Source organism: Pongo abelii, chromosome 7 (genome assembly GCF_028885655.2).
Source record: "Pongo abelii isolate AG06213 chromosome 7, NHGRI_mPonAbe1-v2.0_pri, whole genome shotgun sequence".
Taxonomy (NCBI): domain Eukaryota; kingdom Metazoa; phylum Chordata; class Mammalia; order Primates; family Hominidae; genus Pongo; species Pongo abelii.
Genome location: NC_071992.2, coordinates 83,177,824 through 83,204,293, shown reverse-complemented (window position 1 = coordinate 83,204,293; position 26,470 = coordinate 83,177,824). Strand labels below are relative to the sequence as shown.

At 35.7% G+C, this 26,470-nt stretch overlaps 1 protein-coding gene across 5 annotated transcripts in view; it reads right to left on the bottom strand.

The window, feature by feature from the left end:
- The window catches only part of PREX2 (phosphatidylinositol-3,4,5-trisphosphate dependent Rac exchange factor 2), a 308,213-nt gene that overhangs the window by 180,113 nt on the left and 101,630 nt on the right, over positions 1-26,470 (bottom strand). For all 5 annotated transcript variants that reach the window (XM_054561712.2, XM_024251586.3, XM_024251587.3 and 2 more), the window contains exons 9-14: positions 21,054-21,203; positions 18,329-18,473; positions 13,515-13,615; positions 5,179-5,282; positions 4,438-4,487; positions 1,752-1,827 (exon numbers count right to left, since the gene is read on the bottom strand). In XM_054561712.2, coding sequence (XP_054417687.1) covers positions 1,752-1,827; positions 4,438-4,487; positions 5,179-5,282; positions 13,515-13,615; positions 18,329-18,473; positions 21,054-21,203 — 626 coding nt within the window. The remainder of the gene's footprint in view (positions 1-1,751; positions 1,828-4,437; positions 4,488-5,178; positions 5,283-13,514; positions 13,616-18,328; positions 18,474-21,053; positions 21,204-26,470) is intronic.

Sequence of the window (26,470 nt, the reverse complement as noted above, 5' to 3'; positions counted from 1 at the left end):
TTGTCATAATAAACCACGAAGAAAAACTGAAGAAAAAAAAATTGTGGCTGGGCGTGGTAGCTCACGCCTGCAATCCGAGCCCTTTGGGAGGCTGAGGCAGGTGAATCACTTGAGGTCAGGAGTTCGAGCCGCCTGGCCAACACAGTGAAACCCTGTTTCTACTGAAAATACAAAAATTAGCCAGGCGTAGTGGTGCGCACCTGTAATCCCAGCTACTTGAGAAGCTGAGGCAGGAGAATTGCTTGAACCCCAGAGGCGAAAGTTGCAGTGAGCCAAAATTGAGCCACTGCCCTCCAGCCCAGGCAACAAAGTGAGACTCGTCTAAAAAAAAAAGGCAACTTGGTCGTTTTTGAGCACCTTAATATATTCTTCTAATGTTAAACCTTGGAAAGTCAAAGTGCCAAAAAAAAAGTTGATACCTGATTTCCTGAGCTAGAACTTTAAAGGTTTACTCAGCATCAGTTTTTGCTTCAAATAAATTTTCTTTAAGTTTCTCACATAATCAACACATCATACAAGTTCACATGAATTCTAGAACTGTGTAATTTCTACGTGAAAGTCCAACTCCAATAATGAATATAGAAACCAATTCAAATGACACACATTGACCACAGTGTTATGAAAGACTCTGATGCTAGAAAAGCCACTGAAAATATAAATTGATGTTTTATCTAAAGGTAATTGTTTAGTTTCATCTAAAATCTTAACTTCTAAATGTAATAAATGTAAGTGCTATGAAATATAAAAATAGGTGTTCAAGAACTATTTTCAAGAAATAATATTAACTAATATAAATTATCAAAATATATGTGTACAGATGAACCAAATGTGGATTAAGTATTAATAACTGAAACAAAAAATAAACATTTTATGACAAACTATCAACTATTATCTACTTGAAACAAAGAAAGCAAGCCACCCTTAAGAAAAAGTAAAGGTGTGTATGAAATTGACTCACATAGCTAAACATAATGACTTGCATTTCAACCAAGCAATATCCCCTCCCCCAAAATAGTAAGTTCAGTTAAAGTGGGTATCAGTTTTCTTCATCTTTTCTTTAATCAGTGAAACACATTTTATCATTTACTAGTTGATCTAGTATGATAAAACATTTAAATATTTGAATACCAATATTTAAACTTTTGAATATTTGAATAATTTATAGTTGAATGTCTGTTATGATAGACTGGATGCCCTAATTTGTTTTACTTATAAGCGAATGACATTTTCTCAATTCTAGCAGTCAGCATCTAAAACCTGAGAAGCAGGCCAACAATAACAACAATAAATTCTTTTCTTTTTTAAAATGGACACAGGCAGACATTAAAGCTCATTATCAAAACACAATTATTTTCTAAAAGGGAAAAAGGTACAAGGAGATTAGAATAACTTGCTAGCATTAATAAACAGATACTTTAAAACAAAGTGTAAAAAACATAAAAAAAATTTTAGTAAATGAGCACAGCTATTCTTCAGATTCTCAAATTAGTGTTTCTTGATGGATCTCATCTGATATTTTAAAAATAGGAACATCTTCCTTTTGAGACACAGGATAACATAAAAGTGAAGTTTGGGGACTCTAAAATCAGATTATCTAGGTTCAAATCCTAATTCTGCTTCCTATTAGCTGTATGTACTTCTCTTTTTAAATGCCTGCTACACAGATGAAAAAGAGTAAAGGTCTTAATTCACATACTCAAAGTTTAAAGCAGCAGCAAGTGAAACTCAGCGACTTCTATTTATCTATTTACCTGTGCAATTAACCAGTCTATCAGTTTGTTGGCCATGACCACAGATTTGTAGGTCCTTAAATGGTAATCTTTATCTCTATAAAGGAAAAAATAAAAACAAACAAACAGCAAAAATTAAGCAAGGGGATATGTGAGCACAAGAAAATATTTTCATTTAGTATCAATATGCAACAGAAAAGTTTACCATTGTAACCTGAGTTAATTGCCCAAATTACATGCAAATAAGAGTTTATTATGCATGTAGAACACCTGAAAAATCCTCCACCAGCTTATACCAAGGGAAGAGACCCACAATGTTATCAAAACAGGACACCTCTTCTTTCACATTTTCTTATATCCAAATAGATTATTACTGCTATATTAGCTGGAAATAATTTAGCTGGAAATATAGTAAGTCCACACTTAACATTGTGGGTAGGTTCTTGGAAACTGTGACTTTAAGTGAAATGAAATACTGGATGCTGTAGGAACTTAACTCTTATTTATATCAATCAGCCTATGGCAAAATTGGTTTCATTATACGTCATTTCACTTAAAGTTGCAGGTTCCAGGAACCTATTGATGACATTAAGTGAGAACTTACTGTACATCGTATTAATAAAATAATAAAATAGAATTTCTTCTCTTTAAATCACAATAGATTATACTAAAAATCTCAAAATCTGTAAAGAAATGCCTTTTATTCCTGCTCCTGAATGCTCCAGGAAGGCTGGATTTGTTCTACAGTATTATTCACACAGCTCTGCTGTAGTGGAAAATAAGCAGGTCTGTCCTGAAGTAGACACACTGAGAACCTGTTATTCTTTTTGCCTGATCAGATCATGGACATAGTGATACCACATTCCCAGAGAACCAAGAGGATCAACTGGCTCTCCACCTCAGACTCTCCGTTCAGTAGATTTCCCAGAATTGAGAAACCATTCAAAGTTCCGTCAGATACCAACCAAATTTCATGATCAGAACTGAATACCCAAGGGCAGAAATCTATAATTCATTTATTTTCCAGACCTGGATCATTAAAATGAAAAAGTGGCAGTCTTTATAAAATGTCAAAAATTCTAAACCGCAAAAGACTTGAAGTGACTAATAATTACTAGCTATATTCATTGTTCTTTAAATCTGTCTCCACGTTTCTGACACCTCATCATCCATTTCATCTTGGTTTCCATAAGCATCGTAAGAAGAAAAAGCATAGTCTATTACAGACCACATGTGAGACGCGGCTCTTCATGCTAAGTAACTTTTCTTTTTGTAAGCTGAGTTCACACATATTAAAAGCATGACTATCAAACATTCCCTCTGTTTTATGGTTTTTTCCCATAACTTTTCTCTTGACAACACAAAAACAATTGTCATTTTTAGCCAAAGAAAAATTCCTTATCAGCTCTTACAGATGCAGCTTTCTTGATAAGAAATCTCATATGGCTAAAATATATTTTCAGAACACATTTTTGCCCATATAAAACCTACATATACACAGGTTACATGGTGCACTAAACATTATTGTTTTCTCTTAGTTTGGCAGAAAAGAATTTTTAAGTACCCAATTGCTATTAAGTACTTAATATTAAGTTATCCAAAATATTTATGGGTATCCGTGAAAGAATTATGGCAGAGTCAACAAATATTTATTCTTTTTCACCTTTTTCCACTTTGTGAAGCCTACTTATGAAAGTAGATAGGGCACTTTCAGGAATGTGGGTAAGATCCTGCTTTCTCCTCCAGGACGTGCAAACAGTGTGTTCTCTATGCAGTATAAGTGGGCATTCCAATATACTTAGCAACATCTGGAATCTTTATTTTTTTAAGCTTTGCATTTTCTTGGAATTACAAACCAAAGTGAAAAATAGAAACACTAAACATTTGGATTTTGTAGCCAAGATTGAAAAGCATTTTTATTTATTCTGAAAATGGTACAGGCATATTTTGTTGTGGACTATGATTTAGTCAGTAAATTCCAAATAATATTTGACCATTTCAAATTAGTTCAACATTCTATCAGTTAAGGTATATCAGTGTATATTGCAAAAGTACAATTTCCTGAAGATCTACTCTGTTAGTAATCATAATACAAACCTCAAAGTTTTCTATTGTCTTTCTAAAGAGATAAACTAAAAATTAATCCTGATTCCTCTTTTAAAACAAGTGTGTCTCTTCAGAAGGAAAAACATGATAAAGAATAAAATTATAAAATTATACTTATTAACTTCAAAATAATTCTTAATTTCCAAGTACAAAATATTTTCTTGGGAAAAAAGATTATGAGAAGGAAAATTATAAAATAAAATACATATTCAATATTTGATTATACAATTTAATGTAAAAAGTTAATATACAAGTAATAATAATGGCAAATATGTAAACAGTATTTCCAAATCCTCTCCCAATCAATCAACTATAATTTATTAAATATTAACTGAAAGTGGATTATTTCAAGTGTATAATTTACTATGAACTAATGGCAAAATAATTTTAGAAATCATAACAAAGAGTGGAAAACACTGTATAATTAGAATCTTAAGAAAATGTAGGGATATTTTACAATAAATTATTCCTTAAAATAATATTTTAAAGTAAAGTGAAAAAAAACAAAATAAGCCAACAAGTTCTGGCCGAATAATAGTTACCTAAAACATAGTACAAATATTTCCATTTAAGTTTCCCAGAACTTAAAAACCAGACTCACCTTATCACTGGAGTAAAAAGGCTATGAAGACGACAATATAATCTTACACCCTATGTAAAATAGAGATATATCAAAAACAAGTGAGATCACCCAAGGGACATTTCAATGAAATTTTGAAGTAACAAATTAATTCACTGTCAATATTTTAGAATCATCACAAAATCTAATCCAATTTAAAAATTATTCAAATATCATGATATATCATAAAAATAATATGATTTAAATCATTAAAGAATAGGATTAAAATTGTGCTATAAATTCCTCATATATGACATACACAAATATTTTTCTAAATTATCTTTCTTAAAATATAAAATTTCTCACATAAATTAAACAAAATATACCAATACAGTAATACATCTATAATAATTGTTCATCATATATCAACAAAGTATTGTCAACTGTACAAAAAACTGGCATTACATTTATTTTACACATTTGTATTTTTTTAAATTCAAGTATTTTGACGACATGTTGCTACATGTAAAAGGGTTTTCCATGGATATAACCTTATGAGTGATGCAGCAGTACTACTACCATTTAGAATTAGGTAAGAGAATGAAAAAACAATTGAACATTAGAATTCTTGAAATACCAAAAATAAATAAAGAGGCTTGCTTGCATATATTGTCGAAGAATTTTCTAAACTAGAAAAATCTTTTGTTTCTCAACTATCTTTTATCTTCTGAAGAATGACAACATGCATTCTACTATTGGAGAGGTTGTGGGAGAGGTCGTTACCTTTGAAATCACGTCCTGCATCTCATTTCTTGGATAAAATGTTCCATCATCATAGCGAAATCTATATAACATCTGTTCTGGTTTGAACTGATGTTTATCAGTAACTAAGAACATAGAAACACTATATTAAAATAACGATACTCTAAAAAGGGGCAGATAAACAGCAAATAAATTTATTAAATATGTATTCCCAAATACTAAAACTTTTAGTTTTACAAAAAGTATTTGCTTTTCTAACACAGCAATACCAATTGAGTATTTTAACAGCAAGATTCATGATAATATTTTATTTAAAATATTACAATTTCCATATAACAATTTGAGAAATAAATTGACATTTGCAACATTCAGCTAGCATAATATATGTATTTATATATGTACATAAGTATATAGTATGTATAAAGGTATACGCAATGTGTACATTTATATAAATATATGATTTTGTGTTTTCTGTTTCTTCACAATGCTACAAAGCTGAGCAAAAAGTGCCCTTCAAAGAGCAGATACTCAAACTAGTGCATTGTGATTTGATTCTCGGTCTTGCAAATGAATTTTACCACGTATTTGTTTTATCACACTGTGATCAGGCCAAGACCACACATACACCAATCTTGACCATTTATCCTGTGTTTGGACCTCCAGAGTAGCTTAAATCAATTTAGTATCTAACTGATGCCAAAATTGTAACTGTGCTTACATTAAGAATTGCTTTTTACATGTCAGTTAATTTTTTTTCTTATTGGAAAACAACAGTGTTCATTCTTTATTACCATCCTCAAGATAAGACTTTCATATCAATAAAGACTCCTATTCCCAGGACCTGATGCCTTCACTGATGAATTCTACCAAACATTTAAAGAAGAATTAATGCCAATCCTTCTCAGACTCTTCCAAAAATAAAAGATAAAGGAACAGTTCCAAAACTTATTTTACAAGGCCAGATATGAATACTACAAGAAAAGAAAATTACAGACCAATATCACTGATGAACATGGATGCCAAAATCCTAAACAAAATACTAGCAAATCAAGTTCAATAGCACAATAAAATGATCATATACCATGATCAAGTGGGATTTATCCTTGAGAACTAAGGGTGGTTCAACATATGCAAATGAATAATTATGATGCATCACATTAACAGAATAAAAGATAAAAATCATACGATGATCTCAATAGAAGCAGAAAAAGCATTAGTCAAAATTCAACAAGCTTTCATAATGAAAGCTCTCAACAAATTTGGCATATACAAAATGCACCTCAACATAATAAAGATTATATATGACAAGCCCACAGCTAACATAATACTCAATGGTCAGAAGGTGAAAGCTTTTTCTCTAGAATAAGACAAAGATGCCTACTTTCTCTACTTCTGTTCAACATAGTACAAGAAGTCCTAGCCAGAGCAATTAGGGGAGAAAAAGAAATAAAAGACATTCAATTGGAAACAAGTAAAATTGTCTCTATTTGTAGATGGCATGATCTTATATACAGAAAACCATATAACTTCCACCAAAAACTAATTCAGTAAACTTGCAGGATACAAAGTCAACATTAAAAAAATCAGTAGTGTCTCCATATACTAACAATGCACTATGGAAAAAAGAAATTTTAAAAATGATCGCATTTAAAATAGAATCAAAAAAATAAGATGTAACACTTAGGAATAACATAAGAAGGTGAAAGATCTGTACACTGAAACCTGTAAACCATGAAAGACATAATAAACTATAAACTATGAAAGAAATTAAAGAAAACACAAATAAATGGTAAGAAATCCCATGTTCACGGAAGGGAAGAATTAATATTGTTAAAATGTCCCTGCTACTCAAAGCCATCTACAGATTCAATGTGATTTCTATCAAGATTCCAAAGGCATTTTTCACAGAAATAGAAAAAACAATCCTAAAATCTGTGTAGAAGCACAAAAGACCCACAAAAGCCAAAGCAACCTTGAACAAAAGGAACAAAGCTGAAGGCATGATATTACTGACTTCAGACTCTGCTACAAAGCCACAGTAATAAAAACAGCACGGTACTGGATAAAAGCAGACATATAGACCAATGGAACAGAATAGAGATCAGATCCCAGAAATAAATTCACAGATTTATGGTCAATTGATCTTCCACAAAGGTGCCAAGAGCACACAATGGAGGAAGACAGTCTCTTCAATAAATGATGTTGGGAAAACTGGATATCTACATGCAAAATAATTAAATGGGACCCTTTATCTCACACCACATATAAAAATAAACTCAAAATAGACTAAAGATTTAAACATATGATGTAACACTATAAAACTACTGGAAGAAAAGATTAGGGAACAGCTTCTTGACATTTGTCTTGGCAATAATTTTTTGGAGAAGACCCCAAAAGTACAGGCAACAAAAGCAAAAATAGACAAATAAAAATAGACAAATGCAATTGCATCAAACTAAAAAGTGTATGCACAGGAACTGAAAGGATCAATAAAATTAAAGGACAATCTATGGAATAGGAAAAATATTTACAAACCATATATTCAATAGGAGGCAAATATTCAAAACATATAAGAAATTAATTCAATGCAATACCAAAAATAAAAATAACCCAATTAAAAATGGGTGAAGAACCTAAATAAATACTTCTCAGAAAAAGAAATAAAGACGGCCAACAGGCATATGAAAAGTTGTTCAACATCTCTAATCATGAGGGAAATGCAAATCAAAACTATAATGAGATATAACTTCACACCTCTTAGGATGGCTATTATCAAAAAGACAGAAGTGTTGGTGAGGATGTGGAGAAAAGGAAACCCTTGTACACTGTTGGTGGAGATGTAAATTCATATAGCCATTTTGGAAAACAGTATGAAAGTTCCTCAAAAAGCTAAAAATAGAACTACCATATGATCCAGCAATTTTACTTCTGGGTGTGTAATTCAAAGGAAATAAAATCAATATGTCAAAGAGATATCTGCACCCCCAAGTTCACTGCAGCATTACTCACAATAGCAAGATAAGAAATCAGCCTAAGTTTCCATGGATGGATGAATGGATAGATACAGAAAATATGATATAATGTATTCCATACTTGAAAATTGCTAAGAGAGTAGATCTTAAATGTTCTCACCACAAAAAAGTGATAACTATGTGAAGCGATTAATACACTAATTAGCTTGATTGTGGTGATCATTTCACAATTTACACATATTTCAAAACATGTTGTACACTATAAATATTTGTCAATTATACCTCCATAAAGCTGGAGGGAAGGGGAGGGAATCTCCTACTAAATCTCTATGCTTTCTCTTTTTCAGGCTAAGTTGTTTTATACACAGTCTAATAAAAAATGTCTGTTTTAGAAAGTGAAAACCTCAAAGTAGAAGTCAAAGAGTTTATATTTAAATATTTTCTTTACAGGGAATGCAACATTTGCAGAAGAGATAATTTGCTGCAAAGAGCTACATTTTTATGATTAGATGAAAGACTTTGACCTTTATTTTTTGCTAGAAATGTTGAAAGAGGATAGAAAATTGTCAGAATTTTCATTAACTACATTTGATGCATCCAGAAGAAAGTCAAAAGACTTGTTAATACACATAAACACACACACACATATGTGAAGTTTCAGCTCTTTTACCCAAGCCTATCCAAACGTTCTACATGGCTTATGACCAAAAATTGTTTTTTGAAAAAACATAGACAATACAGCTTTTTGGTATCTTTTCCCCAAGCCAAGTCATACGTAAAAAAGCCCATATGAAAGAAATATAAAATCAAGAGAAATAATGTGAAACTCTACAACTTGTTTTAAGATCAGAATTTTTTCCTCCTATGCAATCTACCTATTCTCATTTTTATCCCTTAACAGTCATTGAAATAGATTGGCTTGATATTCCAAAACTCAAGAAGTTGAGCCCAAATGTTTTTGCCACAATGAAACAAGTGTAGTCTAACCTATTCGACAGGGAGAGCTTAGCTGTAAGGCAAATGCTTCTGCCTTTGATAATGAACCTTGGGTTAATCTGCAACTCTCAGCTGTTGCCTTAGAAAAACGCTGAACTGTTCTGCATTCAAATTTGCTCTCCCAATTTATCTAGCATGGAAAATGGGTGTATAAACTACAGTTCAGGTCCTCTAGTGGAGAAAGTTGCTTAACGCAATCTTTTAAATAATTGTGTGAGAGAACCAGGAATGTAGTGCAAATGTTTAACAACTGGCTCTCTAGATGGTGAAGGTGGGGGGAGTAGAGGAGAAGTTCTGATTTGTAGCATTTGCCCATTTCTGTTGTGTAAATATTCCCACTGTGGCCAATTTCAAGTTTCCAATCTAAAGTCACTGAACATGGATTTAAAGGTGTGGTGGCACTCATTACACAGTATTTCCACTATACACAAGCAATAGATACAAATAACCTTGACAGCATAGATAATGGTAAAACATTGTAAAATAATAAGAAGGTGATACATTTTAAGAATGTTTTACAGGTCCGGCATGGTGGCTCATGCCTGTAATCCCAGCACTTTGGGAGGTTGAGGTGGAAGGACTGCTTGAGCCCAGGAGTTCAAGACCAACCTGGTCAACATAACAAGACCTCATTTCTACAAATTAAAAAAAAAAAAAACAAATTAGCTGGGCATGGTGGCATGCACCTGTGGTCCCAACTACTCACAAGGCTAAGGTAGGAGGATCGCTTGAGCCCAGGAGGTTGAGGCTACAGTGAGCCATGATCGCACCACTGTACTCTAGCCTGGGCAACAGAGCAAGACCCTGCCCCCCAACCCTCCAAAAGAGTGTTTTACCTGTTTTGCAACATAATTTATGCACTTACATGTTTATATAATTGAATTAATAATAATTGTGTTTAAAAACTAACAAGCCTACTAAATGTATTTAATTATCGGCTCTCGGGAGCTTGTATGAGCCAACTTCAGCACACCATGGGATATAACAAATATTAATAAGATATGAGGTCTCTGAATTCTCACATAAGCATTCCTACTACAAAGAGTAGCACTAGACAAGATGCATATTGTCAGCATAGCACAGAGAAAGCATACGCTGCCTCAACCCTAGAGTTCCTGCTATAGCAAGGCTTTGCTGATGGCAAAGTTCTCAATCATATTTGCAATGTGAATAATAGCAATAATAGCCAACTTCTTTTTTGCTTGCTCTCTTTAAAACAGATGGTTCATTCAACTTTATTTTAGGAATTCTATTTTCACCAAAATGCAGCTGGAACCACATACTAATGATACTAGCACATTTGGCTCATATCTCTTCCTTCTAATAGAATTATTCTATTAATGTGAAATTGCATAATATGTTCTCTCACCCCTAGTTTGTATGTCAACATGAACCAGCAACCTTTATTTCTTAGTAGTTTAAGTCTGTCTTTTTACTCTGTCCATCAAGAAACCCAGCTGCTCTCATACTTCCTTCTAGAAAGGCAGAAATATGCTAGGATAGGATGGGATAAGTCATTTTTGCAGGAAATATTGGGAAGGAAAACTAGCTGGTTTTCCACTAGTTAACACTAGCTACTGTAACAAACAAACCTCCCTAATATAGTGACTTATGTTGTAGAAGCTAATTTTTCATTGAGGTAAAATCCAATCGGTGGCGGAGGATGAGTGATGGTGCTCTCCTCATGCAGGGTCTAGGGTCTGACAGAGGCTCAGCCATCCTTAATGCACGGCTCCCAGGGTCACCTTGTGTTTTGTGTTTTTTAAATAGCCTGTACACTTCCCTTGTGCATCACTTTTGTGTACATGTCCTTGGCTGCAACTCAATTTCACAGCCTCCCCTTGATTGCAAGGAAAACTAAGAAGTGCAATGTATGCACACCCACAAAAAACAAAAGCTAAACCAATTTGGTAAACAACTACTCAATTTCTGCCACTGAGGCACAGTTCCCAGGTCAATATAAGATCTATGCAATCCTATTAAAGATAGGGTAATTATCATATATGTTTATTAGCATTTTATGGTGTTAGTATATAATAGTCATAATGTTATTTTTACTTTTAAGTTTTTAAATGATGCTTTTAGCCTACCAGATGCTAAAAGCAGCCATATAATGCTTTTAGATGTTTTAATGATGCTAATGAAACAAGCACAAAATCATATACAATTTATAAGTATCATCTGTTCACTCAAAATATAATTATTCATTCGTTCAGCAAATATTTATTGAGCACCTGTATGGGATGGGAATGCCAGGCATTTGCTATATAATAACAACTGAGGCTCTTGTTCGGATGGTGCTTATATTTTTATTGGAGGCCAGGGAAGGGATAGGGAGATAAAGAGGTAATAAACAAAGACACAAGTTAAACAATATAATAATTTCAGAGTGATAAGTACATGAAGAAAGATTTCAAAGTTAAAAAAAAATAGGACATTGGAATCACAGGACAGGATGGGCTTCTAAAAGTCAAAGGGTCATGGAAGACATGAGTCATGAATACAAGGATTTTTGTCTTTTCACTCACAGCTCTGTCTCTACCACTTAGAAAGGCTCCTGGCATATATTAGGGATTAATAAATAACTGTTGAATGAGAAGAGCAAAAGCTAAGGTCCTAAATAGGAAGTCATCTTGGAGTGTTGAAGAAAGAGACAGATGGTCAGGGTGGCGACAGTGCAACAAGTTAGGTATAACGAGAGGTGTCAGGCTCTGAGAGGAAGTCAGGGGCCCTATCTCATTGGATGTTGTAGGTCATGGTAAGAAGTTTAGGGCATGTAATAGGTCTGAACTTTTCTTTACATTTGATTGTAAGCATTAGATTAGATGGTTATAAAAAGAAGGATGCTTTGATCATATCCCCGTTTTAAAAGGTCTCTTTAGCTGTGACCTAGAGAGTGTACTACAGGAGTGGAGAACAAAAGTGGAAGCAAAGGAGGAGATGACGGTGACTAGAAAAAAGGTAAGGATGCTGAAAGGGAGAGAAGTCATTGTTTAGGGACTTATTTTGGTGGTAGAGCTCATACGGCTTGACGGCATGAGGGAGAGAAAGGAATTAAAGATGATTCCTAGCTGGGTGGATGGTAGTACCATCATGTAGGCAACACCCAGTGTGATAAGAAAAGATGAGAAATATCTGGTTTGTTTGCACAGCATCTAAGAAAGGAAATGAACATCAAAATACCATAGCCAAACATCCATATTTATTAATAATTCCCTGGCTTTTTCTCCTCCCCCACAATTTACCATAGAAATTATTTAAGCCTTTGTCCTGAGTCCCATTAACACTGCTTTCTTGGTTTTTGTCTGTTTGTTCATTGTCAGTGTTCCCAGGAGTCTAGTACTCCCTTGAAATGATTCCAAATGTGTTTCTCACCTTATTTCTATCCTGAGCTTCACCCCAAATTCTCAACTGCTTGCTGGCCACTCCCCACTGGCTGTCTGACACAGTTCATAGCAAAGCCTGCATCTTCTCTTTCAACCCTGCTCCTCCTCCTGAATTAGCTATCTCAGTCATTCAGAGAAGAAGGCTCAGAATAATCTCTCTCTTCATTCTTCATCAACCACATCCAAAGAGTTATAAAATACGGTATTTTAGCTTCGCCAACATCTCCCCATGGGTTTTTTCATGCCCATGGATGCAGACCTGCTAAAGCCCTTGTCCCACCACTCCTGGGTGCAGCAGGGCCCCCTAAGGGGCCTGGTGCTCGCAGTCTTGAACCTCTCCACTTCAGGCTCCATGCTGCTGCATCTCATAGCTGTGGACCTGAGTTCTGATCACGGCTCTGCTTAAAAGCATTCATCAGCTCCTGGCCCCCTTCGGAATAAGCCCACATGCCACAGCAGGAGACTTCAGATCTTCTGGAATCCAGGCTCTGCCTGCCTTTTTGCCACACCTCCCCTTGCCAGTACGTTCATCCATGGACCCACGTAAGGCTCTGTGCTGGTGCCCAAAGAAACCACCACAAACTCATCCGCCAAGGTGCCAGAGTGCTGTTATTTCCTCCAGGTGGAATGCCCTTCTGCTGTGTGGTCCCTGGCAGAGTTCTATTCATTCTACAATGCCCAGCATCACTGTCATGTCCCATCCTCCATGAAGCACTCCCAAATACTCTAATTACTATAGAACTAACCATCCCTTCCTCCACAATCCCACTTCTCTATTTTCTAACACTTGCCTGTATTGAAGCTCTTCATTTTACAGTTAACAAATATAGCCCTATAAACCCACACTCCCTGAGACACTGTTCTACACGTATTAGGTATTGAAAATGTTGTTAAAAACAATAAGCATCCTATAATGTGGGGAACTGTAAACTAAACTGATGAATGGGATTAAGACACATATGGCAAATAAATGTATTAAATAAGTAATTAATAAAGTAATTACCATGGTGAATGATTCCATTTTCTAATAATGCTTGTCCCAAGTGCACGCCTTCCTCAGGCCTGTGAATCTCTCCAATTTCCAACAGCCATGACACAAATTCGCTGCAACAGAAAGCCGGTGAAAAAGCTAAATGGTTAATTTTTTCCCCAGCAAGTCTTTCTATACCATCCAGTCATGAAGCAATGATGAAAGGAATCTCAAAATATAAAGGAATATTTGCAACATATTTCAACAGATTATTTTTTCACATATGTAAGGCCTACAGCCATTTAAGTTGAACTCTATTCTAGAAAACCCATGTCTGTACATTCAGACATTACTAAACTATACTTAGTTTGAAACTATTCAACTTGTTGAGGCCTCTAATAAACACAAAGTGAAAATTTTAGAGTAGCTTTAATTAAAAGGTTACCATTAACATAAAGGCAAATGTGGGACTAAAGGATTGCAACAGATCCTATAGATAGCTAAAGTCAGAACTGAATAGAGTAGTAATAACTTAATATAAAAAGCTAAACGGTCTTTATTGTGGTTCCCAGGCACAGAGAACCAGTGAGTTTAAAGATCCAGGAAGGAAGAACAAAAGAAAACCACATGTACCATGGGGTAGGTAGGATTCTACAGAAATCTTCTCACTGCCCTCCCACCACACCAAGATTCCCTCCCCTTGGTTTTTCAATTAAATTTTAATCTAGGTATTGCTCTGAAGGGATTTTTGCATATGTAATTAAAACTCCAAGTCAGTAGACTTTAAAATATGTAAATTATCCCAGTGGGCCTGATTCAGGGAGTGGAACCCTTTGAAGCAGAGTTTTCTCAGGCTAGTGGCATGAGAGGAAGTCAGAGAAATTAAAAGCATTAGAAGGATTCAATGTGCCACTGCCAGCTCTGAAGATGGAGAGGACCTGGTACCAAGACATGCAGCCTGCAGAAGCTGACAGCAACCCTTGGCTGACAGCAAGGAAACAAGGACTTCATTCTTGCAGCCTCAATGAGGAGCTGATTCCTGACAACCACCTGAATAAGCTTGGAAGTGAACTTTTCCCCAGAGCCTCAAGATAAGAGCCCCATCTGGCCAGCACCTTGATTTTGGGGTCGTGAAACCCTAAGCAGAGAACCCACTTGAGCTCTCCTGGACTTCTGGCTGGTGTTGTTTTAAGCTGCTAAGTATATGTTCATTTGTTATACAGCAATAGGGAACTAATGTACACGAAAAGACATAGAAAAGTTTTACTACATTGTTTTGAAAATGTTAAATTACTTGGTAAATTCATTATTGTATCTCATCTGTCATCCACAAGGAATACTCCAGCACAGAACCATCCATCAGAACTGTCTACCACACACTGCTGCGGCTGTGAATGCCACAGTGGATTATAGGTTACATCTGTCACCATTGCAGGGCAGCCCCAGGCATCATAGATAATAAGGATGATGTTTTGTATCACTTAGGAGAGCCTCAGCTATGTAAAAAAAAAAAAAAAAAAGTCACGTGGTATCATTAAGCGAACACTAAATACAAGACATTTTACAAATAAAAAATATTATGTTGCTCATGTTTTAAAAGTCTAACATTTGAACTTTTATATAAACTATTGAATTTGTTGTAGACTGGTTTTCTTTTTTTGGCTAGAAAAACAAAGCTATGGACTGCATCAGGAAATTATTTCTTCATTAATTTCAAAAACAAAAGCAAGAAAAATGGCTAATGTTAAATAATTGAGGGACACACAATTCTAAAAATGGGTTGTCTAGACTACAAAAATACTTTAAGGTAGAAAAAGTTGTTAAATTTTTTTTTATTCTTTTATTAAATAAGAACCATTCAAAACCATTCGTTTTCTATTGCTGCATAACAAATTCAAAAGAAAAATATAAGAAAAGGTGAAACAAAGTGTAGCAGTTAATATCATTCACTTTGCCATAAGACAATGGGGACTGAAATCCTGTTTCTGTTTCCACTACTTGCATGACCGTGAGCTCATGAATTTAGCTCTTTAAACCCCAGCTTCTTCATCATTAACACAGAGATAATATTAGGAATGTCGGGCCGGGCAAGTGGCTCATGCCTATAATCCCAGCATTTTGGGAGGCGGAGGCAGGTGGATCATTTGAGGTCAGGAGTTGGGGACTAGCCTGGCCAATATGGTGAAACCCTGTCTCTACTAAAAATAAAAAAAAATTAGCCAGGTGTGGTGGCATGCACCTGTAATCCCAGCTACTCGGGAGGTTGAGGCAGGAGAATCACTTGATCCCGGGAGGCAGAGTTTGCAGTGAGCTAAGATTGTGCCACTGCACTCCAGCCTGGAAGACAGAGTGAGAGTCCATCTCAAAAAAAAAAAAAAAAAAAAGAATGTCAATGTCATAGTGCAGCCAAAGGATTAAATGAGATGACAGATGTCAGGAACTCAGCACAGGGCCTGGCACATAGTGAGCTTTACTAACTCAGTGGTTGACAAGTGAGTTGAGATGGTTGTTATATAACTAAGGCATAATTCTCTAGTCTGATGGCACTAGATTCCTGAAAATGTCAGATTACAATGAGGGAAAGAGCCAATTTAAATATTGCTATAAATTGGAAATATTTTTAAGAGTGAGAGGTCAAGAATAAAGGAACCCAATGAGTGGCTTTATCATTGGGCCTACTCAGGGAATGGGGAAATTCCATCAACACTCTGCTAAAGGACAAGGATCCACTCAGAAATGATCCCAAACTTGCGCTGTAAGCAGCAGTAGTGTGCTGTTATGGAAAAGGCCACAGTAACCTAACATTTACTGAGTCTCTCCTACCTATCAGGTGCTCTGGGAGAAGCTTCATATAGCATCACAAGGAACTTGCACTATTCCCATATGACATAGTGTAAGTGAAGGGTTAGGAAAACCTATTCTTCTTCAATAAGAACAAATTTGACCCTGGGCTAACTTTCTATAATAGCTATGCTCCCCTAGACACCTGAAGAAGGTAGGGTGTCAACTACTAAACTAGGCAGCATTGCAATGGTAAAAATGACCCCTGGTGGCTAATTTGCATACCTATTAAAACCTACTGGGAAGCCATAACTTGAAGTCACTCTCTTGCCAATGGGCATATCCCATTGAGGACCCTGAAAGTTATGCCCATGGGGTGAGTACAAGAGATACTGTCGTTTTGCTGCACAGGGCTTCTTTGCCAAGATAAACTCACATCTTCTCTTTCCCTTGCACAAGAGCTACTACCACCTAAGAGGTACCTACAAGCAACAGTATAGCTCACTGGCAGATGGGTAGCTTGGTGGGAGGATCACTCTTAGTGAAGAAGAAAGCCAGATGCTGCTCTGCAGACAGAGGGTTTCCTGGCCTATAGATTTCTGAGTTGGGGGTTGGGGAGCACATTAGCCCTTGTTCATACTGCTGTAAAGAACTTCCCTGAGACTGGGTGTATTAGTCCATTCTCACACTACTATAAATAAGTACCCAAGACTGAGTAATTTATAAAGAAAAGAAGTTTAATTAATTCACAGTTCTGCATGGCTAGGAAAGCTCCAGGAGACTTACAATCATGGCAGAAGGGGATGCAGGCACACCTTACATGGCAGCAGGTGAGAGAAGGCGAGTGAAGGAGGCAGAGCCCCTTATAAAACCATCAGATGTCATGAGAACTCACTCACCATCATGAGAACAGCATGGTGGAAGCCACCCCATGATCCCATTACTTCCCACTAGTTGCCTCCCCTGACACGTGGGGATTACAATTTGGATTATAACTCAAGATGAGATTTGGGTGGGGACACAGCCAAACCATATGAGGGAGGAAGAGGTAGCCTATGATTATGTTGTGTGTTCCCATCGCTGGTTAAAAAGGCATCCCAGTGAGCACTGTAGGTAAACTCTACCATCATCTCCATGTTTTCAGAGCAAATGGAAACTTAACTATCCCAAATCACACAACAAATTGGTGGTACTACTAAGAAGTGAATAGATAAGTTTGACTGCAGTCTAGACTGTAAACTATGACTCCAGTCTACTTTATAAACTTGGGCATTGGTATTCACCAACCATATGAAATTGTTAAGCTCCCTGATCCACAGTTTCTGTATCTTTAAAAAAGTATAATGGTATTTAACTCCTACCTAAGTACGTATTCCAGCATTAGAAATAATGTATAGGAAGAAGCCAGCAGAGTCTGGCCTAAAAAGAGCTACCTGAAGGCAGCTAACCTTCCTTCTGGCCCTGCACTAATTAAACCAGCCAGGGAATCCCACTTAATGTTGTCCAAAGGAACCAAACAACACTCAGTCACTCTGTTCTACTCCAAAAACCAAAGTGACCTCTCCGCCTATTGCTCGCTGCCTGTCTCTTCACATGACCCACATTTTCAGACTCTTCACCTACACCCTTCATCCTGAGCCCAGCTGCCTAAATTCTAAATTAACTGGTAGTTCAGACTGTTTCTTATCTTCCCTGTCTTTCTGATTCTGACTTTCCGGCCCATGTGTATACATGTCTGTGCCCAACCAGTCATCCTGTACCCTGCAGGCAAACCTACCTGCCTGCCACTCCCTCCCGGGCCCCAACCTCCCTTTCCCCCGGGATCATGACATATCAGAAATCTCAGAAGTCAGGAATGAATGGACGGATGCCTTAAGTTTCCTGGTCATGATCCTGGCTCTCTGTCCATTCCTTCATCCTGCTACAGCCCAGGAAATGGCAACTGTAAAGAAGTTTTCAAAAGTGCCTAAGGGAACATTTTTAAAGGAAAACTAATTGAAGGAAAGTTAACGGGTGAGATAATGAGAATGTAAAAGAAAGTCATGCACCCAAACTCCCAACCCTACCTTCCAAGAAAGCATTTAGGGAACGTAGTCAGTTTTCTTTTTCTGTCTTTGATCAGATTTCCTTGTCTGCACATCATTTTATAAAGTTTCTCACCCTGTTCAGAGATCATGACCCAGGTATCTTGCTCCATTCCTAATTTTAAACCTATCAAAAATGGGAGAAAGGAGAGGTAACTGAAAATTCTCTTCATTCATTCATTCAGTTATAGCTTCATTAAGCAAGCATTTGTTGCAGGTCTACCATGTGCTGGGGGTTGTGGATACAGAGCTCTGTATAATAGTGCCCTGGTGTTCAAGAAGCTCAGGGGCTAGGGAGACCTGCAAGGCAAGATCCCCAGGGTATATGTCACCTTTGTGCAAATTGTGCCCCCAAAGGCATAAAGCTTTAGCCAGGGGAGTACGAAGAGCAGCTGAGTCTCAGCTTCCATTGAGCCCTGAACCAGGCACCCTTGCTCAGGGTTAGATCAGCAGAACTGGACAGAGTAGCCCTAGAGACAGTTCTGGTAGAAAAAAATAATGCGATATAATAGAGGCATACTCAGCCTACCTCACCTCTCCCTGAGAAATGTTAAGAAAGGTTTCACACAAGGGACCTGTCTTGAATGCACAGGTGTGAATGGGGATTTCTAGAGAAAGCAGAGCTAACTCATTTGAAGCAACTTGGAGGCCCGGAGCCATGGGTTTTAAGAGAAAAGATAGGAGATGAGCTGGTAGGATAGCCAAGATCCTTGCTCAACCTGCAGTTTCAATTTATTTCATTCCTTAGGTATTGGGCATGCAGCTAAGTGTTTTACCTAGTGGGAGGAGAAAGGGTAGTGCAGGAAAGAAAATTGTGTTGCTTTGGAAACAAAGCTCAGAGGACAGTGTGGGGGAACAAACTGAAGAGGGAAAGATTTTAAAAGAGTGACACTGTTAGGAGAAACCTCAAAAGTTCGAGCAAGTTCAACTCACTGCAAATAAGGGTAGGGCCATAGGGCAAAGAGGATGAAGTTGAGAAATAGGAGGCACCATTGATAAGATATTGGTTAAATGTGGACATGGAAGAAAGAGAAGAACTCAGTGCCTTCTGGGCTTCTGATGAGAGTGACTGAATAGAAGCAGGGAGGCGTATTGGGCAAAGGCATCCAAGTAACTAGGAGTCCGGTGGGCACTGAGTATGCCTAGTGTGGACATTCAGGTGGGAGTCCAGGACTCAGGTGAAAACATGAGCATGCTCAGGGGAGAGGGCAAGGCTGGACATAAAGTTGAACAAATCGGCAGTGTAGGAGTGGGAGTTAATCTGATGGAATAGATAACCCAGGCAAGGAATCTAGTTAGAGAAAAACAGTGCCAAGCTAAAATCCTACGAACACTGGCACTTAATCAGGACTGATGATGAACTGTTGCAGAAGAAGGAGAAATATTGTATTATTTTTAGTCGTCTAGCTGCAAAATTTCCTACCAGACCTTTATTTTTTACAATGCTGGAGCCATTATCATTTGTCTTTATTCATAAATAATCCCTTAAGAATGGAGTCTAATAAAGATAAATATAAAGATAAAGATCATAAGCAGTTTTAGAGAATGTGCTTTTTCTTTGTTTGGGAGTTTTTATTTTGTTTTTTTTTTTTTTTTGTCTTGGGTGCTTAAAAAAAAAGGTTCAACTTGATTGAAAGCTTGATTCACCTCTTAACTATTTGTTTGCTATTTGAATTGACTGCTACATTCAACAAAACTTAGTCATATATTCATAAACTTTGTTTTAAAATTTTCTATCTGTTTCTTCATCCAAGATCAACCAAAGGAGTATTTGAAAATGCTTTGGAAATTCTACAAGTATGTACCATGAATATTTCAATCAAGGTAGCAACGTTGCATATTCTTCAGGGGAAAACATCTGAAGATGGAAGAAAGAGTTCTTTGTGTTCTGAAATTTCATTACCAATGAGGTGTTTTATTCTTGGGTCTCCAGAAGTAATCAACAATGTCACGCTTCTTAATTAAGAAATCAATTGTTAATTAGAAATACAAGCATTTCTATTTCTGAGCTGAATTATAGAAATACGCCTTTTTGCAGATAAACTTCACACAAGTGAATATAGCCAGGCCAAATTCCTTTTGCAAATTTTTCTAAAAGCATAAAACAAATTCGAACTAGGCCTCCTCATATGAACAAGCAACTAACTGGGTTACATTATACTATATTCAAAGACCTAACAATTTTTAAAAGTTTGTATAAATCCAAAGTGCTTTAATCTATAATTAGGAAGCTAACATATTGGGTCTAAGAAATTTTAGTGTTCTGCTAAGTATACAGAGAACAATTGGAGGCTTTACAACACTGCAGCATGTTATTGAAGCTTGTCACTTAAAGAAAAATTTGGTAATGCTGCTTTAGAAATAGCAAGAACAAAATGCAAAGAAAATTGAACAAATTTTCTATTTAAAAAAATTATTTAAAAGACACTACCAGCCATAACATAATTATTTTGCTAACTATATAAGTATTACATAACAATTTTGTAAGTATCTAATAAGTCTTTTAGTATGAGGCTCACGTCACATAGTATTAGGTTGGTGGAGAAGTAATTGCTTTCAATGTCAAAACCGCAATAACTTTTGCACCAACCTAATAAATCAAGCGACTATAATATACCTTTCCATTTTCTCATGTTTTCCCATTATCTGCTCCTATGCTAAGTCAGAATTTTCACAAAGTGTAACAGTGCCCCATTCATACACCCACCTTTCCGCCGTTCTCTTTCTTTCAAAATAGCTTCAAACCATTCATGCTTCTCTTCAGGTGTTTTTGCCATACAAACAAACCATTTATTTTTTGCTGTGTTATGTATCTTCCATCCATTAACAACAATGTGTCCACTGCTATGGAAATCAGCTGTAAATTAATGGGTAAAGGCAAATGAACAAAATGTAATACACAATATTATTATATCAACACTATCATTCAATACACAAAAGTTCCAAAACCACTGAATTGTTCAACATATCCTTGCTTTACATATGTATATTGAAAAACATAAACATTTAAAACTTTAAGAATGCTTTTATATTGGATGCAGTCACTGCTCAATAATGGACATTTCTAGCTCAGAGTGTTAATACATTACATGAATACATTACATGAAACTAAACACTACAAACTAATTAACACTTATATGCTCTATGCTCAAAAATTGTCAAAGTTTCTAAAGCAATAAAAGAATAACATGCAAGGTATTTTCTTCTCAAACATTCAAGATGTCTTATTTATTTTATCTTTCTAATATTTCTTTGAAATAGCATTCTAGGTTTCAGAGACAGTCTATGTCCCATGGAACAATTTTCTATTATTTAATGAACTGCACACTAAGGATCGACCAATGAAACACACTAAGAGTGTAATTACCAAAAACTGCAATAAATGGAAACATACAAACGCCAAAGCATTATCATCGTACGTGGTCAAGACATACACTCTTTAAAGCCACTTCATTCAATTTAAGTCACATAAATAGAAACTTATAAAAAAATTTTGAAGATAAATTGACATTTAATTGTCTTTTTTGATACCTCACTATAATTTTAGGTAAACTGTCATGCTGGGTTTGAAAATGTCAACAGCAAACCCTATACAGTAGCTCTCTGCCTAACAGCAGGTAGAGAATAGTGACATAACTTGCAAACGGCCTTTACTGGCATGACAGTCCCTGCAAAGCAAAGATCCCGAGATGGAAAAACCTATGACAGACGCCTGAGTCAGCACCTGCACCAATTACAGTGACCCTTTTCATGTGTCTCTCCTGAAAGTCATTCAGCAGCAAAGGCCAGTGTTGAGGAGGTAAGCCATAAGAAAGTTAAAGGTGGTTTTGAAAATGACTTTATGGCACTTTGCTTGTTTTGTTCTTTTTTTTCTCTGATCTATTTTATTAAGTTTTTGAGTAGAAACAGATGTGCTTGGCACTCATTCTCCCAAAATCTGGTTCCCATAGTCTTTTTCATTAGCTCCAAAATCACTACACTTTATATGAGGTCAGACTAATAATACCACAAATCCATTATCAAATGGATTATCCATTATCAACTGTTCAGTTGTGGAGTCTTTAAAGCTTCCAGATTACTTTTGAGTCAAAATAGAATGACATTAGACATTAGTCTGTATTTTATATAGGTGCCATAATCCATGAATAATCAAAAATGACTTCTGATACTATAGAGATTTAAACTGGCCGGTACTTCCCTCCCTAAAAATTACAAGCAATTTTTAAAAAGATTTTTTGTACTTTTATTACCTTTATGTGTTTAATTCATGTTCCCATCCTACACAAAGTAAAAGAACTTCATAATTCATGTCAGATAAGTATTCATGGGCATTAGTAGGAAAATAAGAATATTACTTCATACTTACATTGCAATCCCTCCTTAAAATCTATAAAAATAACCAACTGAGAAATTATGATAAACTGGTGGGAAAAAATTCAGAAATTCTCAAATTCTACACATTTAGAACTCTTCCCCCAACCCTAATCACTTGTGACCTAACAAGACCAGAATCACATACAAGCCCAAGCTTTTTTTCAGGCTGTCTTCTCTCTGTTCAAGTCAGGCCATGATTAGCTAAGTGAACCTTGCACCTGCAGCTTAAGAGATCCCACGTGGCCACTCATGTTATTATACCTTTAACCATTACTCTGGATAAAGAAAACCACAGTAGCCAAATGCAGCCTACAGTCATAAACACTGGACTTACTCTAAAATGAACACAGTGTAGCCCTCCCACAGAGCACAGGGAACACAAGTTCATGTGCCAAAATCATCCAGGTCATGCTCCTGCCACCGCACAGGTGTACCCCGGAGCCAGTCATCTCTATAACAGGGGGTTTTCCTTCCTTTCTTTCCTGGATTGAGTCTGGTCACTGGCCTCTTCACACCTGCTGGCCCTCCCTCAAATATTTTTCATCAGGCCACTTCTTAGCTCAAAAGCCACCCATTGGGTGTCTCACCACTGAATCAAGTCAAAACTACATGTAGACTTTGCTTTAAAGATTCTTCCCAAAATAACTCAACTCTAACTCGTTCTATTTTCCATTATGTTCTAATGTCCCACCATGTTTTTCTTGTCTGCTGCTTTCCTGGCTGTCCTGTGAATACTTATATATTCCCCAGGCTGAGTTTCTCATCAAGCTACCCCACTCTCCTCTCTGCCTCACAGATTCTTACTCCTCTTGAAAGTGGACCCATCTCCTCCATGAAGCCTGGCCTAACCAATTGAGCCTGTGCATACAAATTTCTTTTGGAAAGCACATAATTCAACTCAGAATCAGATAAGTGAGCATGTGATTGATCACACGTGGCTATTGTTTCAATGTACAGAAACCAAGATCATCAGCTGACTGTAAAATCTACTAATACGGTTTGGGTCTGTGTTCCTGTGCAAATCTCATGTCAAATTGTAATCCCCAAAGTTGGAGGTGGAGCCTGGTGGGAGGAGATTGGATAACGGGGAAGAATTTCCCCTTTGGTGCTGTTCTCATGACAGTGAGTGACTTATCATGAGATCTGGTTGTTTAAAAGTGTATAGAACCTCCCCCACCCCTCTCTCATGCTCTGGCCAGGAAGACATGCCAGCTTCCCCTTCACCTTCCACCATGATTTTAAGTATCCTGGGGCCTCCCCAGCCACATGAACTAAACAGCCCACAGAACCGTCATCCAATTAAACCTCTTTTCTTTATAAATTACCAAGTCTCAGGTAGTGATAGCAGTGCAAGAATGGACTAATACCTCCACTGTCTCAAATAACAGCTTAATTGCTGCACTAATATTTTAAAAGAACAGCTTGTGTCAAATAATTTTAAATGAAGAAATGATGTTCCTTTTTAAAGTTTATATGCTAGTTAATTTCTATCACACCAATTTTAAAAATCATAAGTAATTGTAAACATATACATATACACATACATAAACACACATATACAATTGAATATACATACAACAGGCCTCAAAATGTAGTATACATACTTCATAATAGCATCAAAATTACCAAATATTATACAAAATAAGCAATTGCTTCTCATTTTTTTCAAAAGATAGTGACATATAATAGCTTCACAATTTTAATCATAGCACATTGTTCAATATCTTCATACATCAAAATAAAAATTAAACTTATCCCTAAAGAACACCCTCACTAAAGTCATTAAAAAGTCCAACATTGCTTTGTGCTTAGTCAGAATTTTGTTTAAAAAATTTAAATGGAAAAATAATTTATTAAATGGCAAATGCAGGAATTTCCAAGTATCAATGGATCTAAAATGTTAATTTTATAGGAAGAATAGATTTTAAATTGCCATTCTTTAAATGTGGAATATCCAAATTCAACAGTCTTTAGTCACTGATTTCTTCCAAAAACAGAAAAATCTAAGGGACAGACCTGAACAAGTCACTAATTACTTGAAGCTATACAGTTTGCAAACTCCTTGCTCTTATTTCAGTACAGTTTCATATAATGAAATGGGATTTTTCCAAAACCGATACACTGTAAATCTCAGTGGATGTGCCAGTATTCTTTCAATAAATTTGCATTTCAATAAGATGGAAAATATCCAAGTATTATAAACAGGCTAAGAAACAGAAGAAATTGCCAGACTATATTATTGAAAACATCAAGAAACTGATGTCTAAATAATGTATTCAATCCTTGTCCTAGAGATCAACACTGTAGATGCATAAATTTCTAAGGGAAACTTTAAAACTTATAATTTGTTCATAAATATTTAACATTGAGAAAAATTTTTTGAATAAACCTTTGATTTTTATCAAATGATAGAAGAAAAATTTCCAGCATCCCAAATAGCATATGATATTATTTTTTGCAAAAAAAAGAAAAAGATTCTAATTGACTTTTCCTTTTAAAAATCTAAAAAGTAGTTCATCCCTTGACCTTTCTGAACTCCCAAATATACTCCCTTAAATTAATAACATTGAAAATGTATTAGAAAAAAAAACTATTACACTCTTATATTCTTTTCAACATTGTTAAGCCATTGTTACTTTTTAATTAAGAACATATTCAATCCAGCTTATGCAACAATACTACAGTTGTGAAAGCAACTGGTTTATCTAGTCAGTCGACTGGTATGCAACAATAAATGCTATTTTTGGTGATAAGGCATGAAGATAAAGATGACGATCATTGAGATAATACAGGTACTTGATTTAAGTGAAAAAGGATACAAAATTATAAAGTTCACATTTTCAAGCATTTTTAAATCTATGCATTAAAAGGAAAATTGCAGGAAATATTTTGTATATAGTCTTATGTGTTTGTCTTTGCATGACATTATTATCTACTGTTTTTTGCCTTTCTATTTTTCTGCAATGTCCAAAGCTTCTTTAATAAGCACAATTTAATTTTATAAAAATAATGTATTCAACATATTAGAACAGTTTCAAATATTTATATCTAAAGGGAGAGCTAATTTTTTTTAATTGACTTACTTTTAAAGAACACCTTAAGAATAAAAATTTTTCATCTTATCCAATTCGAATTTGACGAATATATTGAAATCTATGGTATGCCCAACACTGAACTACAGACCACATTTTCTAAAGGTCAACATTCTTGCCCTCTGTCCAACCACAGAAATAAACTAGTGCATAAGAGAGAATACTAATGATCTGGTACTACTTTCTGAATGGCTTTCCAGGCATGCACTATAAAAATTACCATGAAAATTAATTCTAGGAAGTTCAATAGCTTTCCTACTATTGCCTTTAAGCTGAATTTTCTTTATAGCATCATGATCAAACTAGTAGTCCCAGAAAGAATCTTCAAAGAATAACTTAGATTCACTGAGAGTTGAAATCTGAAGAATGGTTGAATGGAAATTTGGCCACAAATGCAAAGGTCAACATCTGCCTTGAATATAGGAATTAATTAATAACATGGACAGACTTAAATAAATATATATACAAATTTTTGCACTTTTGCACATCATACCATCATTTAAATTTCTTTCTATACTAAAATATAACTATGATATAAACCAAGTCATTAAGTCTTATGAAAAAAATTACAATAATATTATTTATCAAAATATTTGAGATGTTTACATGTTGGCTGAAAACTTTAGTCTCATCCCAAGTGCAATTATGTTTTCTGCAA